The sequence below is a fragment of the Nymphalis io genome, chromosome 1 (genome assembly GCF_905147045.1).
Source record: "Nymphalis io chromosome 1, ilAglIoxx1.1, whole genome shotgun sequence".
NCBI classification, from domain to species: Eukaryota; Metazoa; Arthropoda; class Insecta; order Lepidoptera; family Nymphalidae; genus Nymphalis; species Nymphalis io.
Genome location: NC_065888.1, coordinates 2502195 through 2522377, shown reverse-complemented (window position 1 = coordinate 2522377; position 20183 = coordinate 2502195). Strand labels below are relative to the sequence as shown.

The 20183-nt window shown below is 31.3% G+C and overlaps 1 protein-coding gene across 2 annotated transcripts in view; it reads left to right on the top strand.

Annotated features, from left to right (window-relative positions):
- The window catches only part of LOC126771961 (lachesin-like), a 77846-nt gene that overhangs the window by 54523 nt on the left and 3140 nt on the right, over positions 1–20183 (top strand). For both annotated transcript variants that reach the window (XM_050492167.1, XM_050492158.1), the window contains exons 5-6: positions 2031–2159; positions 12847–12966. In XM_050492167.1, coding sequence (XP_050348124.1) covers positions 2031–2159; positions 12847–12966 — 249 coding nt within the window. The remainder of the gene's footprint in view (positions 1–2030; positions 2160–12846; positions 12967–20183) is intronic.

Here is a 20183-nt window from a genome sequence, read left to right as displayed (position 1 = left end):
CCTTCAGCTCCTTCGAAAAATATTGCCCCTCTTTTTATCCTCTTGTTTGAATAATGCCTGTAAACGTACTTCGTTGCCATTTGAGCAAGGTGTCAGGAAAACAGCTTGAGTACAAACCACTAACCGCACTTGTTTATCAAAGCCTGTCTACTTTGGCGTTTGGAAGTGTTTTCAGGGACTTTTTGGTGAAATGTAAAGTAAGCACTACACGACGATGTACAAATATTTGTTTTGTATTTTGGAATTAATATGCATATTATTCCAGCTAGTGATTATTTACATAATGTTTTCGATTTTTTTTGTTTTTTTTTTTACCGAATTCATCCAAAACTAACTAGCTATTTAGTATATTTACATATTGCATAGTGTTTAAGTTGTGGCCTATTATATCAAGGCATTCGAAGAGAAAATTGTCGAACTAGAAGATGAATATTTTAAATTTTAACAATAATGTAATTCTTAATCTTTAAACACTGATTTCTCTCTTTCTGTGTTTATTGCACAGCATTGCTTAACTAATCACTCGCTAAGCAACGTTTATAAGTCGATATATGTATGTAAATAGATTAAATTTTACATTCGCACTTTCCCATTGAAACTTTTTACACCTCGTGATTAGGACGAAAACTATTTGACATATTTTAATAACCGCATGAGTAAAAATACGGCGAGGGGAGAAGTAGTGTTCGAGCTCAGTACAAGCGGAAATATCGTTTGGCTCGATAATTATTGTATTATAATATTTATTTATATATAACAATTTAAAAAAAAAAACAATAAAAGCTTTTAAAAAATACCCGAACGAAGTCAAAACAATTCAAATTAGTTTGATTAAGAATAAAGCTTCTTGCCAGTTTCTCAAGATAGAATCTAAATTCCGAATCGGTAACCATTTAATTTTAATTTACATTAAAAATGAAATCTTGAAAAATAACGCTTTAAAAGAGACTGTAAGAAAAATTGAATAAAGTATATTGGTTTATTGATATACACAAATTACTATAATTTAGTACCAATATATATTTTTATACAATAATTCGGTGTGGTTCTTTTGTGTATGTCTACACGCTGGTCCAATGCGGGACGGTGGGTACATGTGTGCCAGAATTGCAGTGAAATTAAACAAATCCAGGCTTCCATACGATGTTTTCATTTATCACTGCGTATGAGATGAATTATAAACACATAATTATAAACACATTAAGCGTATGCATAGCATAGCACATATAAATCAAGTGGTGCGCCTGGGCTTGAACCCGTTATCACGACAAACAATGCAATAGTTATTGCCAAAGAATATGAAAATAAAAACAATATATATATAATATACAATTATAGTAACATTCCTTCTAAATTTTTCCCATATTCCAATAATTTTTCCAATTTTTATATCATCATCATTATTTTAATTGAAAAGAAATAGTCATTTGTCGAGCAGGAATAGGTTGGTCTTTGAATAATAGGAATTATTTTTTTTAGTCCAGTAAGCGTTACTTTGTTGTGTTTAATATTGTATTGCTACCATCACAGAAAATATGTACAACATTTTAGTCCAATTAGTTAAATGGAACTGGTTTAGAATTCGGGTACAAGATTTGACCCACACATACAAACGTACCAATACATTGCTTGTAAAGTGGAAATTATAATACAAACACTGCTAAAACTATTCTACTAAAAATGATAGCATGAAATAATATCTTAAATTTTCTTTTCTGAAAAGTTCTTTCTTAAATCAGAATTGCAAAATTAAATTTATATAACATATATAAATTTAATTTTCGTTATGTTTAATTTAGCTCTAAATGAGTAGGTGGTAAGTGGTCACCCTGCCCATAGACATTGGTAGTGCATGAAATATTAACCGTCCCTTACATCTGCAATACAACAATACTAAGTACTGCTACTGTGAGGCAGATTATCTGATGAGTGGATGGTACCTACCCAAACGTACAAAGGCCTACCCTACCACTAAGTAATATTTTAACTTAAATCTGATAAACCTTTTTAATTCTTTTTTCTTTCAACAGTGATGTCACTAGAGGGTGAGATAGTTAATCTAACTAAAGTGACAAGGTCAGAAATGGGAGCTTATTTGTGCATCGCAGCCAACGGCGTTCCGCCTTCAGTTAGCAAGAGAATCATGCTACACGTGCATTGTAAGTATCATAATATATAAAAATTATTAGCGTATAAATGACCCACTGTTGGGCTAAGACCAGTTTTTCTTTTCGAGGAGAAGGTTTGGAGCTTACTCCACCATAATGCGGGCTTGTGATTACACGTGGCAGATTTTCATCAGCTACATATATGCAGGTTCCCTCACAATGTTTTACTTAACTGAGGAACAGCAGATTAATTATAAATTGAGCACATGAAATATCAACGATAATCGCCCGGGTTGGAACTCGGAAACATCGGTTTAGATTCTCGTATTCTAACCAATTCTCGTATTCATTATAAAATAAGGCGCCTAGTAAGTGAGAAGAATTATAGGATGCTTTGAATAAAACTCATCTTTAGTTTATTATAGAAATATGTTATACGAGCAAACAGACGTGCGATGATGACTACTTACCATCATGTTGGTCATTTATCAATCACTTCTTATATCGTGGCTTTTTAAGCAGTCTAATTTAAATTAAAAAAAAAATAGTTGCACCGTTAATATAATTATGCTTATACCACAGCCAGAGTCACACCTACTATTGAAGCCGAAACACATTTATTCAAAAATTTACATTACTTTAAACCAACTTTGACAAATATAAACGATTATTTCTTTTATTTTTTGTTACTAACAATATATTCAAAAGCTGTCGTCCTCATAAACTCAACGCTACTTCTAATATAATATTTGTAAGAAAAAACGAATCAGAAGACATTAAGAATTCCGAACATGAATCAATTCATCCAACGATAAAATCCACTCACCTGCCTCTAGTACCAATGAGCAAAAAGCTACGTCGCGAACTCACTTATCAGACTACCTCGAAGGCTAATTTATAACAGAGTTATTCAATGCTCGGTTGGTCGGGATGTCGGGAACTGCTGGGCCCGGCGTCTCAAACACGTAAGCAATTGGGTGATTTTCGTGTTATCACGTAACATCTTCGATGCGTGCCTCGCATCTGAAACGGATCAGGCTCGTTCCTAGCCGACGTGTTTAGTACTGCTATTGAATATCACTTTGTTGAATATTCTTTATGACGAGAGATAACGCAGGATTGAATACAGTTTACATAAATTGTAATAAAATTTATATTGACGTTTATTATATTATATTGTGGGTAGAATCAGCTGCCTCAGACGAATGGTTTATATAACAACCAAAGGTTACTTTTATATTGTTCTGATAGATCCTGAAATAAGCGCATTCAAACAAACAAATTTGTATCTATTAAAATAGATCTTTATAATTAATATTTGAACATTGAAAACTATATATTATTTTAGTATTTTTTTAAAAAATGAGTTGAATGTAATTAATGACAAACTATGTCACTAGATCTTCAAATATCTAGACATATCTCTAAAAGAATGAGCGAATGTCGACTGAAAATCTATTTGGAGACAGTCATAGCCATCGTATAGATGGCACTTTCGCCAAACTAAAATAGACGCATATTTTATTGTTTTAAATCAAACAACCTAAAATTTTCGTTAAAGCTAAAGTTAAAATATCAGTTCTGTGTGAGATTGTTTTTAACTCAAGACTGAGCTGTTATATTATGTGAGTTATATTTAAAACTGATAAAGTGCATGAATAATTTGTGGTTGATTTACATGAACGGTTGAAAGTGTTTTTATATTATGAATAATTAAAATATTTATTCGAAATTTAAGTGAAATTTAATAGAGTAATTATTATACAAAAACAACAAAACCTTATTTAACGTATTATATAATTAAGGTTACTATGCTAGCTTATTTCTGATAATGTTAGTATTAATTTAAAAAAATCGATGTCCTTTACGTTTAAAAATCAGTCGCAAATATACCATCAAATCATCAACATCTATTCTCGTTTTACTGAGCCATATAAGTAAAATATACTAAGTACCTCAAAACCGTCGTACATAAAATTAACAAATCTGCCTATTCAGGAAGAATAAATAATAACAAAAGTCTCACTCAAATATTTTAAAAGATATGTATAAAATAGCAGCATTTATACTGGTTGGTGGTAGGTAGTATTCTTTTGTTTCGGTTTGAAGGGCGTGAGCCAGCATAACAGGCACAAGGGACTTATATTAGTTTCCAAAGTCGATGGCGCATTGGCGATGCTATTTTTACGAATCCATAAATAACTACAAGTTATCTATATATTACATATCGATCTCGACCAATTAAAAGTAATGTCAATTCAAGGTCAAAGTTGTTTACGTATATTTACTCCTTCGCTTAAAATCGTCTACAAAATCAAAATACTTTATTTTAATATTAACTACTTACTTATAAAGCCGAGATGGCCCAGTGGTAAGAACGCGTGAATCTTAACCGATGATCGTGGGTTCAAACCCGGGCAAGCACCACTGAATTTTTACGTTCTTAATTTGTGATAATAATTCATCTCGTGCTTGACGGTGAAGGAAAACATCGTGAGGAAACCTGCTTGTGTCTAATTTCACTGAAATTCTGCCACATGTGTATTCCACCAACCCGCATTGGAGTAGCGTGGTGGAATAAGCTCCAAACCTTCTCCTCAAAAAGGGAGAGGAGGCCTTAGCCCAGCAGTGGGACATTCACAGGCTGTTACTGTTTTACTGTACTGTACTTACTTATTGATAGTCAAACTAGAGACTACCACCGGTTCAGAAAAGATACATAATTTACCTATTATTTTCACTTGTGTCGGCCGTTATTTAAATAAATATTATGTAGCGCAATGAAATAATTTAATGTATAAGAAATTTAAAACGATAAGTATTGAGAAATTACCTAGTCATAAAAGTCATTCAAATCATACTTGTTTTAAATCGAATAAACACATTAACAATGATTTCAACGACAATTGAAATAATTATTTTAAGCCTCTCATAAAGTAACAAAAATTTCAGTCGTATGAAAACAAATGATAAATGCATTCTCTTCGGGTAGTTGAGCACTAAAATAAATTAATATTTCGTCCCTACATAACTTTTCATTCATTGAACCACTGTGAAAATGAAATAATATACAATTGCACGCTTTTAATTTGCAGTTAAAAAGTTAATCAAATGCACATTTCGCAATGAGAAACTTCGTTAATTTCAACGGATAACAACTCAACTCGACTTCACACGGGTATCATTGAGGTTTAATCTCTATTTCCAAAGTATTCACATAAAACACACACACGCACTCAAAAATACATACATAAACGTACACATACGCGCGCGCAGTACACTGAATGTCCATTGAATATATTTGGTTAAATTGTATCTTGTATCTAAATTTTTGTATTGTTCTCATCTCACTCATTTTGGTAAATAGTGAGATGAGAACAATACAAAAAATAGGACAAATATGACCTTACCCTATTTTTCTATTAGTAATTCAATATAAAAATACAATTGCCCGCTACTAATTATCTCGGACGTCCTACGCTTTTGTTATTTCAAATACAACTATTTCAGAGCACGCTTACTATTTCTTTATTATTTATTTTGAAGTATTTTTATTTAACTAATACTGTATTTTCAGTCTTTGACAAGAAGTTTCCCGAATCAATGATGTTTTTGAGTGCGTAATTTTTTTTTTATTTTGATACTTTTCCAAAATATTTTTTTATAATATACCAAAGCAACTATTAAACATTATTTAAGTTAGATGCTACATAAAAAAATAATTAACGGCTTTTACAATTTTAACAATATATGTTTTGATTGTTTGAAAAAAAACTACCAATTTTCGTGTACATCTAGTTCATCATACTTTGATTCATCTCATTTTATAATAAACACTAAAAAATGGCGTGTAAGTATAACAATTCGGTGGTGGCATAACAATTCGGTGGTGTTCAAAGCAGCAGCAGGAATGACTAAGCAGATTTTCTAGGCAATCGCACTTAATCCTAGACTGCATAAGTACTCACCGTCAAAATATTATAAATGCAAAAATGAGTCTGTTTATTAGTTTGCTTGTAACACTTTTATGATATTTTACATACAAGTTATTAAGGGTATCAAAAAATACATAATGTACCTCACTTCGCCCCTCTCTTACGCAAGCAAAGCAGCGGACAAAAGCTAGTATGTCATAATATTTATTTCTAGCTTAAAATAATTTTTCATAAAACTAATCTTAAGCTACTCAAATATTTCATAATGAATGCGTCCAGTAGATTTTAATATTCTCGCTGAGAGTTAAGAAAATAGACTGTTTAGTATTTTTAATTCTAAGCGTTTTATAAAAATTATTTTGCTTAAGCAAACATGAGAACGATTCTTTATTGTAAATGCAGATATTAAAAAGAATAATATTAAAATATATATTTTTATTAATTAAATCGTACGACAGAAGGGTAACTTCTTCGCACAGAGGATTGGATTTGCGATTCAAAGGGGAAATACTGCTAGCATTGATGCCAGAGTTCGTATATTATAAAAAATATATAATTCAATCAAAGGATATCCCTTAAAAATATTATCAGAAGCGTCCAGTACAGCGATCCATCATTGTTTATGAAATTCATGAATTTCTTATATTAATTTCAACAAAGCGTTCGATCATACATGCATTGAAGTCTCACGAGTGCGTCAACAGCGAGACAATTTGAATTATTAAGATACCCAATAAGTTTTGGGACAGAAATATAACGCGAAACGACAATATATATTGCTTGAAATGGAACCATGCCGGCTTAATTATAAACGTATTTTGTATTCTAAATCAAACACATTTTGTTATCAATTGTTTTACATTGTTCGTTTTACAAAATAAACAAAGGTATGTAACAGCTTTTTTTATTCCATTTTCAAAACCGTTATATAAAATTCAAACACATGCTGAACTTGTAATTGAAACCAAAAATCTAAACTTTGGTCATTCATTTAATTCAATTAACCGCTGGCATACTTTTCACCGTTAATTAACTGTTCTAAATTCATGAATTGGTTCTGTCCACTTTCGGTTTTAGTTCAATATGTGTAAAAGTTTTTCGAGGCTTTAGCTACTGCGGACGAGCGTTGTCCGGTAGGTATTTGCATTCAGTTATTGGCAGTACCGATGTAAACACTCGACTGATTGGACTGCCGTGTGTACATACTTGTTTATTAGCATACATATGTTAAAAATATATCGTATTCATTTATTGAATATAAAAATGAATACACTATGTTAGCTGCAATCATTTTCAATTATTTTTATAATTCATGATTTAACTAAACAATGATCCATGTACGACTTTAAAATCTTGTCACTCAATATATGATTACATCTTTGTTGCAAATTTTTTTCAAAAATCGTCAATCATAGTTAAAAGAATACAAGTTTCTAAGTTAAATATTTTTTACTTAATATGTAGAAATTGGCTATACTATTTCATTAATAAATAAAACGCAAATTATGTCCAAAATTATTAGAAGTAATATTTATTTTTAATAAAACAATTCTCACTTTCATTTTCCAAACTACAAAACATTTTAACCGATTACAAAAGCATCATTAAAACATAATTAGTAAATTAAATCTTAAAATAGTACGAACAAAACTCGCACAAAGACAATGCAAGTATCATTAACAAAACAACGTTTAGTGGTATGGCACTTTAAACTCGTATCTATAAAACAAATAAAAGCGTGCTTCTCTTAGTGACAACTAAGAGAAATTCACTTCATAGGAAACGCAATTTCAGCCGAACAAACAAACTACAGCCAGGAACCCTTTCACTCAGTTTAATTACTTCGCAAAGAATGCGTCGTGTTCGCTCGATGAGGAGACAAAATTAACGCTCTCAAATATTTAATTTAAATTTCCTTCCCCGAAAACGAATGATAACGGCCTATCGCGGACCTGCGGCCGCCCTACGGGAACATAAAAAACACTTTTTGGACCGGTAGGAGTGAAGCAATTCATTTGTAACAGTAAGTGCCTCGTAACGCGGTGAGTTTCTTTTAGTTGATTCACTGGAGCCTTCAAGACGGCAGGTAAATGAGTTTAGAGAAAAGAAACGCTCCAGCGAAGTGAACAAATTGTAATCAATTACCACGAGTCTCTTGGTTTAATCTAAAACAAACGTTTTCTTGAAGATTATAAGCTCTGCAGTATTCTCCGTTATTTATGTGGATTTATAACGATGTTTACAGACGACGATATTATCCTCAAGATTTTTTATACTAATATATCAAAACGATTGTTTGTTTTACAATTGCAAAAGCGTAGATGTTTTATGTTTTCGATAAAATAAGAACAATGCGCTTTGTAACTGTAAATTTCAGTAAGGAAATGCGCTCAAACCAACAAATACGTTTTCGTTAACCTAGCAAGAAATCTCGATAAAATCTCAACCTAGTGCTGACTACAAAACACCGAGATCCGAAAATGGCTTAGCGTGTGCGCCGCTCTGTTAATCAAACTGTCACTTCAAGAATTCCGCGCGGAATCCTTCTCGAGAAAACTCCCGTAACTTTTGATTGCTGCGGAGAATCCTAAGCTACTTATACGTTCGAAAATTTCTTAATCAACTCTGTTAAAACTTGTTTTGAATTTTTATATAAAACCTATATCGAAAATTCGAATCTATAACCATCGCGTTGAAATTACATTTCTCAATTCAATATTTCGATTTATTTAACAAGCAAAAGGCATCCTTATCGGCCCTTCGAGTTATTAATTAGAACAAAAATAATCGTTCAGATTTTGTTCGCTAAATTGGCCACTTGAAGTCGTAAAAACCGTCCAAAGGATCATAACGACGGTCAAAGAGAATAACCGCAAATAAGCTGCAATGTAAAGCGGATAGGGAAAATTCTTTCCTTAATTCACTCTTAAGAGATTTAAAGAAATATCGAAAGGTTTATAAACATTTTTATTATTATATTATTCAAATAAGGTAACTATTACGTGAGTATTATATTTAATTAACATAAGTTTTATTATGTCAATTGGTGGAGTAAACCTTCTTACCGATTCTTCTTGAATTAAAAAACTACATCTTTATTCCGAACTATCAATTCAAAATAACTTTATGAGCCTAATAGTTTTAAATAGAGAATATTTTGATTTTGACACAACAATATTTATTTATTTATTATTTATAAAATAACTATATCTTTGAGTATAGAAAAGTAAACGTGACAAAAAAATCGTGGCGATAATTATCCTAATATAAACACGCCGAAACAGTCCAGTAGATATAACACGTGCTCTATCACTATGTGCTCAATTTATGGTAATAATTAATCTCGTGCTAAGTACTAAAGAAAAACATCGTAAGGAAACCTGCAATTATCAGAGGAAACTGCTATATTTACATGTATCAAACCTGGTACACGAACTCCAAGCCTTTCCAGTCTTATACTATTCCTGTTGATAAAAACAAAATCCCTATTATCCTTAATAATATTATAAATGCCAGTGTTTTTGTTTGTTTGTTAGGCTTTCACGTCTTAACATATCCACCGATCATCATCAATTTTTGCATACATGTTGTCTGGAATACAGAGGACATTTGGTACCTAAAACCCCCCAAGCCGCAAAGAACGGAAAAAGCTGTGGGCGGAAAATAGTTGAACATCACATTATTTTGCTAAAAGTATTACTATAATATAATTGTTTTTAAGATATGAATATAAATTTTGATTTTGATTGTAACGTGAGCTCGTTACCAAGTAAAGTTGAAAACTTATGTTTCAAAATAACTTCCAAGTTTTGAGAAAATATCTTATTCTATTTTTGACTCGTAAATTATATGAAAACAATTTTCTCATTACCTTACTAATTCACATTATTATATTCGAAGTAATTTATAAGATGTAAAAACAACGAGAACACCAGTTTAATTTGCGAACAAACGGTTAGTCCGACGAAAACACAATCCAGGAAGCCGGTCCTGGGCTAATACTATGAGCAAACACCTGACAAACGCAATGAAAATTTACCGCGAAGTGGCGAAGCGACGACGGAAAACAGACCGAGTAACATTTGAAAACTATATTACTCTAATTAAAATGTCCATTGTCATATTTGACACTGACTCTGCTTCACAGCTTTTCCCGCGTTTTTGTTTTATACGTGGAATAATAAGAAATCCTGAGAACAGTTTTAGTTATTATATTAATCTATTTATAATATGCTTAACTAACAAAACCCGTCAGACTGTTTATATACAAAATAATTTCCGAACGCTTTTAGTCACTCTTTGTCCTTTCAGTACCTCTGACAACGTGTATGCAATATTTCATAATGAGCGTAACAAACTAACTTACTTTTGCATTTCTTATATTTAGATCTCTTTCTGTCATTATTGATTTGACATTCAAAAAATTAAGAAACATAATTGTTTGACTAAGCACTCGTTAAGTTTATAAGTAAGGCCGTAATGTAATGTAATGTAAATTTTACGTACAAACTTCTGATTAACTATATTAGTAAGTCATAAAATATCCATTGAATATTTTTTTATACATTATAAGTTTATGAAAATCGAAGGTTTAAGCAAGAAATGGCAATGTTAGGATCAAATGCATCGGATTTCAGTTGAATAATATACTTAAAGCGTTTAAATTATTTTTAGTATAAAGTTTTTTAAATAAAAGGGAATACCGATACTAGGTAAGGTTCTGGAATAAACACCTGACAACTGCAGAATTTTGCCCCGAAGTGGCGAAGCGAGGCGTACTGAGCAAATATGCTGGGGGCAGGAATGCACTATTGCATTGTCGTCTTTTAATAAATGAAAAAAACTCTTTTTTATATATATTTTTCAAATTGTTTAAATGTTAGATTCTAAATACAAAAATATGCCGTTTAATTTATAATCATTATTAGTACAATATAATAGTTCACGAAAGAAGTTTAAGAAACATATAGAAGATTCTTTATTTATTGTCTTGGCTCCTAGTCTTATCTGAGTGAGGCACTGCATATGCAAATCTGTGTCCATAGTATACAAGTATTACTAATAACAAAGTAATTTATTTAAATTAATATAAATATATATTCATAACTATTTTAGCATACTATGAGTTATATTTTCAATACTATAAAATAAACACTTTTTTTTCATACCCCAAATAACTATAAATTCTTGTATTAAAAATGTAATATGCGAAATTAAATAAATACTAAGTCTATAAACACAGATTATTTCAACTGTGAAATGCAAAAAGCTGTATCTAGCCAGCAACACAAACACTGATGCAAATAAATGAAAAGTTGTGTAAACATAAATGTAGGTTAAACTGCAATATACGTATGTGTATTTACAACACTGCACTACGCATGCAATCTGTCAATTCCCTTCATTGCATAACAAACCTTAATATACACCATTTAAATATGAAAATTGTACGCGCGAAAACGTTGAATGTGTGTTGCGGTAAGTATACATCATCGCAAACCGCTAGTCGGCTACTGTAAAATAGCTATTTCATATACTCAAAATTGAAATAGCAGAAAGCGTTTGTGGTATGAAAGTTTTTTAATTTATATTCTTTATTGTATTTTACTAAAGTGTTAAGCTGTGTCTCTTTTGTAAATTAAAAATGATTTGCGAAAAAAATTTATACAACATGAATTGACAGCAACTAACAATAATTTTCTCGCCTTTGTATTAACATGATATTTTAGTTACATGATTTTCCTTATGAATTGTCATGAAACATCATCATCTAATAATGTACTAAAGTAACAGCTGGTTTTTGCAACGCTAATCAACAAGCCGATCACATCTTATCGTTTTACTAATTGGTCTAGTGGCTAGCTTACAATGCCTTGTCTGGCTAACAAATTATTGGCTGTCAATAAATTTTCAGTAGCATCATGGAGTTTAAGTTGGGATGATTAATTCTTACAACGTCAACATTGCTGATCATTTACCATCAAGTGGCCCGTTTGCCAGCCCACCTATTTATTATAAATATTAAATAAAAATAAAGAAAGATAAATTATATTCGACGCGTTTGAAATAGTCAACGACGTGTCAGGTTTGTCTTGTATGCTTCACGTTACGTTCATACACTAATTTTTGTAATATCCACCGTAACAGCCTGTGAATATCCCACTGCTGGGCTAAAGGCCTCCTCTCCCCTTTTTGAGGAGAAGGTTGGGAGCTTATTCCACCACGCTGCTCCAATGCGGGTTGGTAGAATTCACATGTGGCAGAACTTCAGTGAAATTAGACACATGCAGGTTTCCTCACGATGTTTTCCTTCACCGTAAAGCACGAGATGAATTATAATCATTATAATCTTTGTAATATCAAAAAGTTATAATATAAATTACATAGAAGATATATATTTATACTAGCAAATCTGTTGCTTCGCTATCGTAATTAGCGCCTTGGAATTCGCCTTATAATAATTCATTTATTATTATTTTGTATTAGTAATATTTAGACGTTTTGTAGATTACTCCGAACGACCAGACAAAAATAAAAAAAATGATTGTTTCGGTTTTTGTAACTCGCAAATAGCCATATTAAGTTAAACACAGAGGCAGTTATTTTGAAATCGCAGAAGACACTTCAATTTAATTTATTTATATATTTCGATCAATTATATAAATATTTATAATATCTTTTTTTTTGTATTCATCTGGCATGAACATTGGGCACAAGATATTAGATAAGCTAACTAACCTAACGCAGATTGAACATGGTTACTTACTATATTAAAAAAATATAATTAGAATTATTATTTGCAGTCCACCCTCTAGTGCAAGTGCCGAACCAGCTGGTAGGCGCACCAACCGGCACCGATGTCACTTTACAGTGCCACGTGGAGGCTTCACCCAAAGCCATCAATTACTGGACGAGAGAAAATGGTAAGTAAAACACTATCTAAATATGCCATAGATTTTATTAAAACTTTCTCCATTAAAAAATAAATATCACATATATTTATTTTATTATATTTTATATTATATTTATTATTCCAACTTTTACAATGATTTATGACAATGAGACGAAGTCAGAGAACATACCCATAATATCCATTTTTATATGTAAGATTGTATAATGTTATATATAATCCAAACGAAGAAGGAGTAAATACAAAAGGACCTAAGGTTTACGTATTCCATGCGATTTGCTAATAAATGCACTATTACGCATTACCAACAGCTCTCGATTAATATATCTTTTTTTATAATACAACACTATTTAAATACTATACATTTTAATTTTACTTCCAAAGTTTCGACATTCAAGACGACAATTTTTCACGAATCCATAATGAAAATCATAGATAATTCAAGAATCTTGACCAATTATATCACGTCAATTAAATATGAAAGTTGTCTTTTTTGACTTTACACTTGTGTTAGAATAGGGTTTGCACACATAGATATAAAAAAATATATATTTTACACAATTATTTTTTAAGATTAAATGTAAAATTATTACCACTTTGAAATGCAGATATACAAACTATATTTTACTTAAATATTTATTTAATGTCAGCAATTAACAGTATGGCTATACGTTCATACAGAGCAACAGTACTTTTAACCATTTATATTTAGGATAGTATATTGTGGAGTTAAATAAATTAGGTGGATAATTATCATTTCTCATCATAATTCTCAATAATCAATATCATCTCATCAGGATTCATCTTGCTGATTTACAGAATGATAGATCGCTATAATAATTTAAAGCCGAGATGGCAAAGTGGTAAGAACGCGTGAATCTTAACCGATGATCGTGAGTTCAAGCCCGGGCAAGCACCGCTGAATTTTTATGAGCTTAATTTGTGATTAGTGATTATAATTCATCTCGTGCTTTACGGTGAATGAAAAAATGACAATGTCTCGTGCTTTACGGTGAATGAAAAAACGGGCCTTAGCCCAGCAGTGGGACATTCACAGGCAGGTATTACAGTACAGGTATTACGAGTAAATTAAAGTCGTAAAAACCTAATATCAACTTTGAACAAAATGTTTGCCAATTATACTATTCAACAAAAAAAACCCAGAAAATACACTAAAATTAAAAATAAGCTATTGAAATATAAAAACTAAAATTACCCTCCATTAAACGATTAAAATTTAATACGTCATCGTCCTTAACAAACACTTCATTGCTAGGAAATGAAAAGCTTAATTTATTTTCTCGACGGACATCACAGGAACGCGAGTACATACGGACACGCAGAAAAAAACAGAACAAAACATTTAATATACTTTGATAACGGTAAATATAAAGACAAGTCCGATATTTAACGAGCTACCTCGTAATTCATAAAGCTTATTAAGTCTCAGGCACGAAACTCAAGAACGGAATAAGCAACTAATTTCATTATTCATAAAGAACATTGAAAGCGTTAAAGTAGTCATTAAAGAGATCGTTATTCATATTTCTACTATCTCCCCTGACAGGCCTCGTGGGCTAGTAGCTTGCTTACTAGATAGTACATTTTTATAAAAAAAAAACTGTTAAGTCTCGTAAATGTTCAAAAGCAAGATTGTTATTTTTATAAGAGAATGATTCAGAGCTTTAGGTTTTAGATATCCAAACGATATTTTTACATTGCAAACACTGACATGTGTGTGTATAGTAGTTTTCGTTCGCATATTAGGGCGAGGACAAGTGTTCAATATAAAAAGTATGTATAAGTAAGTATAACCTATGTCGTTCCTTAGGATTCAAGCTTCTTTCATACCAAATTTTATATAAAGTTTAGTGGTTAAGAAGGGAACGCATCACAGATGAACAGACAAAGAGAGTTGTTTTTGCTTTTATTATATTAATATAGATTAATTTAAAAAAAAACAGTAAATTTTTATTAGATTTGACTAAACGACCTCTGTTCATTTTGTTAATTGTTTTTATTTTAATAACCAACAGCCTTACAAACGTTAAAGTAAAACAATGCTGTCTTCTTCTTTCTAATGTGAAATCAATATTGACAGAACGAGCAAAATCATTTTAAATAGTCACTAAGCAACTTTTATAAGTAACATCGATGTTTATTGCTTTCCCAGTGAATTATATAGACTCAAAATAAACTAAGTGAGCCGAAACTTTAGACGTTTCGACGAAGACTTTGTATTGTAGTTGTAGGTATTATACACATCATGGGTTATCATTCAATCAATTCAATGCTACCAAATTGCAAAGTTTTTAGACTTTAACACAATTAGAAGTCTTGAAGCGACAAAACCACAACGGTTAAGGAGTAACTGGCTATGAAAAAGTCGCAGGTTCATTCTTGGAGCTTGGGCGAGTATGTCCTAGCATAAGCTCTCAGCTTAAAAACAAGAATATATAAAAATCATAATAATTCTTAAAAAACAATGCTTTTTTTTGAAAAAATAAGTATATTAAAATCACTTTCTTTAATATAATGTATATATATTTGTTTATATAATAACTTTACTAGTAACTGAAGATATTATTTAGCGCGTATAAAAAAATGTAACAAGCTTTTATGCCGGTTTTTCATTTCGTAACGATTTATTTTGACTTTGATTACATAGCGTCAATGTTACAACTTATTAACGGCCCCGTAATTATACGAAGGGATGACAACGTAAAATATTGCTGAAGCGGGAAAAATTAATAACCAGAAAGAAATTCTAATATTAAATAAACTTTATTACATTTTTTAGAAGCATTTTGTATATATACTTTTTCATGTGTAATTTTTTTTTATCATTATACAATTACAGATAAAAAAGTCTATGATAATTATCGTCTAAAAACGCTAAAATCTTTTTTAGCTATAAATTAAGGTTAAGCTCAAAAATAATATACGGAGTACTTTCTTTGTAATTAACAAAACGAATGGAAGTAAGGAAATTATATAAAAACACGTTCTAACTAATATAAATAAGTCTCTTAGCCTAAGAAAACGTAGAGGGTCGGCAACTTCATTACTTCTCATTATTACGACACCCTGAGAATGAAAGTTGCTTATTTAGTACCCAGGTGACAGATGGTCAAAAATGCTACTGGGTGAAATGATTATATAAAAGTATTTAAATGAGAGGTTTATTTTAGGAGATAAAAACAAACGAAGTGTCGAAAACTAACTTTATTAAAGTAAAAAATTGCATATAGCGTTTTTAGTTTATTGTTTATAGTTCTATAAAAGACAAAACGAATGAATTGATAGAAGATGAACATATTACAAAATTTTTTTTCTATATTTCTACTTTAAATAAACCTTTACATGTAATTGAATAAAGCTGTTTATGGTAAATGACAAATATATGAGTAAAAAATAAAGATTATATTACATACTTTTTACTGCGCCTGTATAAGCTATTAACAAAATGCACAGCTCTACGTAAATAGGACAAAGAGATGCATTCCAAATTCGAAAGTGAAACAATTTTCGAATACGGCTAATGCAAACAGAGAAACATTCCAGAGGCGCCAATATCCCCGGATAGTGCGTTTTGCAGCACGCGACAACGACCGGCCACTAAAGTCGAGTTAGGAATGGATTTACGTTGCTCGCTAGTGCACCCACGGCATGTGTGGCCGAAAAGCAGCTGCCCCTAACCGACAAAACGTACAAAAGTTGTTCGCAATGCGGTCCTTAAATTGTTTTTAAACCGATGACTTTCGGGCCGTTTGCATAAGTGCTATCCCAAGATTTGTTTAATTTTATTACCCTCAATGTTTTTCAGCTCTTAATGGTCTATTTTAACGTAAATTTTATTTGTTTATTTCTTTAACGAAAAATTTATTTAAAACATCGCTATTTGCTTTTTTCGAACTCGAGGCTGAACCCACATATTTATAGCCGTTTTTTTTGTTCATATGCTCTATAGACAACGAATAAAACACATCATAATCGTATTTCGCGACTAGACTTGTAGTGGGGGCAGATTTAGATGCAGTTACAAAGGCAACCGAGCCCGCCATTACGCGGCCGGAGCGACTGACCGCGCAAAAAGCGAACCAAATTCTATTACCGCCCGATATGCAACAAAGACCGCTGGCCGCCCGCTTCAAATTGCTTTAGGCTACAGTCGCGATATTTACTCACACATATCACAATATCCACACAAATAAAATTCAATTTTATATTCACTTTTCAATATCTGAAAACATTGTTAAAATATGTTGCATTTTGTTGTACATTTATTTAAGTACGCTGATTTGTTTATGGCCTGTTTACAATAGTCACAAATATAGGTGATGGACGGTCAGACGGCTCTGTAGGCCATAAATTGCGAGGAGTACAAATTAAATTAGGTAATACACAGGCGTGACGAGCAGGGACAAGCGGCAGGGCGGCCACAGCTGACATGGAATGGGTGTGTCCGATGTCGCAAGCGAGCGAAACAGCCTCTGCAGTTTTTGCCATAATTTTGTTGACAAACCTAATTAAAATTCCAGACTTATCGATTTTCGCTCAAACACCGAATATTAATATGATAATTTATGTCATCAACCTTCTTTACTTTTACAAAAACATTAGAAACTAAAATAATGATCTCGTAGTACAGGTACAATAAAGTATTTAAATAAAACGAGAATATTATTTATTCAACCGGTATATATACAAGTATTGTTGGGTTATGTAAAACTACAATGAAATCATTAGTTTGGCTATTGACACTTATCGTTAATTAATAAACTTGTTGGGTAATAAACAAAAGAGGGCGTGTCCTTCGCAGACCAACGTCAAGCAAGGTGTCAGTTGCAACGGGCGGGCCGCAGATTTGTGGTCAATTCATACGGACTCAAGCCCACAGCCGGCTGTCCAGTCAACGTTCTTGCCTTATAAATAACCTTTCTAATATAAATATATCCTACCATTAACTACGAATAATAAAAACAGAAAAAAATAAACAAAAACTTTCTAGCGAGTATATTTTTTTCAAATATTAATTGCTAAGAACGTAAAATTCACGCTTGTCACATCAATAGGCTAAATTTAACCAACCAATTAAAGAAACGACTACATATATAATAATTATTAAATACTAAAACCTTCTTTGAAACGCGCTACATTTTGATTGATTTATGTTTATTGTTTTTTTTTGACTGTTAGGTGTTATAAAAAAAACGTCTCCCCATTTTTAAGATAATCAACCGTTATACTATTTCAATATAAACGAGACAATAAAATTGCTGTATTATTACAGTACATAAAATACATCGTATTTTTTAATTGATTTACAACTGCTGCTGTCGTTTCATATTATAATATTAATATAAAAGATAATAAAAGTTACAAAGATGCCTCCGTTGGAATGCAAAAACTCCGCAATAAAACGATTTAAATACATTAATAAAACCAAAACGTTGAAATTGAAATGAAGGAAATAAAAAAACACGGGAAAAATAAACAATATACGAAGAATTCAAGCAATTTTTAATATAGGACAAGTAGAAAGCAACCTGACCCTCGACCGCAGTAATAATGTAGCTAACAACGAAAATCCAGCGAAATCGGTGGACCGACTCGCTCTTTACACATTTTAAACGTTCTCAGCGGATAAAGTAACGAGGTACTTACAATATCTCGGATAAAGATGATCTACTGAAGCTTTCCAGTTATGATATTTATGAGGATAAAAATATCGAGTAATCTGTTTTATAAGCTCGTATTAAAAATATGAATTATTATATAATGCAATCTATTGCGCTTTAAACAGGAATACTTCAAATTGCAATGTTTAAGAGGTGATCTTTATTTACTCTCTTTTAGCCCATTGGATATTATAATACGTGAGTTTTAACCGAAGATGGTGAGTTCATCACATTTAAATATTCACCTTATGCGAACCGTAAACAACACGATTGGCGATCGGTCTTTTTTATGGGTCTCTATAGAGAAAAACCTTTGTGACAGTCAGTTAGAAATTAACGCGATTTTAATTTATTTCTATGCTCAACATGCCATAACTCTTCTTAAAACGTATTGTAATCTACATATTTTCTACCAAATATGTCCGTCGCCGTTCAAATGATTTAATTATTTTATAAAATTGCTAAACTAAGTTTTTTTTTATAATAAATTTTTAAATGATTGATAGTTAACCAAATACATAAATAAATAAACATTAATATAAATACCCTAGAGCTTACATAATATAAAATATGTAAATGATTATCGCATTAAGTAATATTTTTAATTTTTTAAGTTGGTTTACCCAACCAACCAACAAAACAATTGTATATACATAAATATTGAAAGCAATTTAACTTGACTCTCATTCAAATATTAGCAACAAAAATCGATTTAATAAAAGTTTTCCACCTTTCGAATTTTATTGTTTCAATTCGAATTCAAATATTTTATAACTTTTTATTTCAAATACAACAGTTTTTACTTCAGCTTGCTTATACTCGAATCCTAAATTTTTTTTTAAAACATTGTTATCTATAGTTTTATTCTAATGTTATAAAGAGAAAAGATTTGTTTTTTTGCATGTTTGTTTGTAATAGATAAACTCAAAATCTATAACTCAAACTCAAAGTCTATAGAAAGCAACATTATCAGCGAGTAACATAACACAAAAATAGGTATGTATATAATATAAGAAAGTTCCCTTATAAGGGGAGTAAATATAAACCGTGGGAATAAATGAAAGTTTTTTTTCGTTTCATAGTCTATGAAGTCTCGAGTTACAAGTTGTTATACATACAATGTGTGGTCACATGTAATATTACTCGCATAACATGTCGAAACAACATATTTCACGTCGGTATCGGGCGGACAATGGTCGGAAGTGGCAGAATATAAATGATCGGAAACGCTCGTGCCTATCGAATAAAGGGAAAGCCAATAATAGCGTCAATGAAATTTATATAATACGCAGAATACATTAGATATAAGTTTTGAACGAACTATTTAATAGGAAAGATTTTTTTTGATTTCTAAACATCTTAGCGCTCGGTACATGCACCTACACGGTAGGGACTAACAGAGTTCAAGCATCAGATGACGTCAGCGTAACATTTGATATTGTAATTGCGTTAATGTGTGCGTGAGATCGGTAAATGAGCTCACATGTTTACACATCGATTCTCGTGAGTACCTTGGGATTCACACCATTTTTTTGTATTGATAGACCTG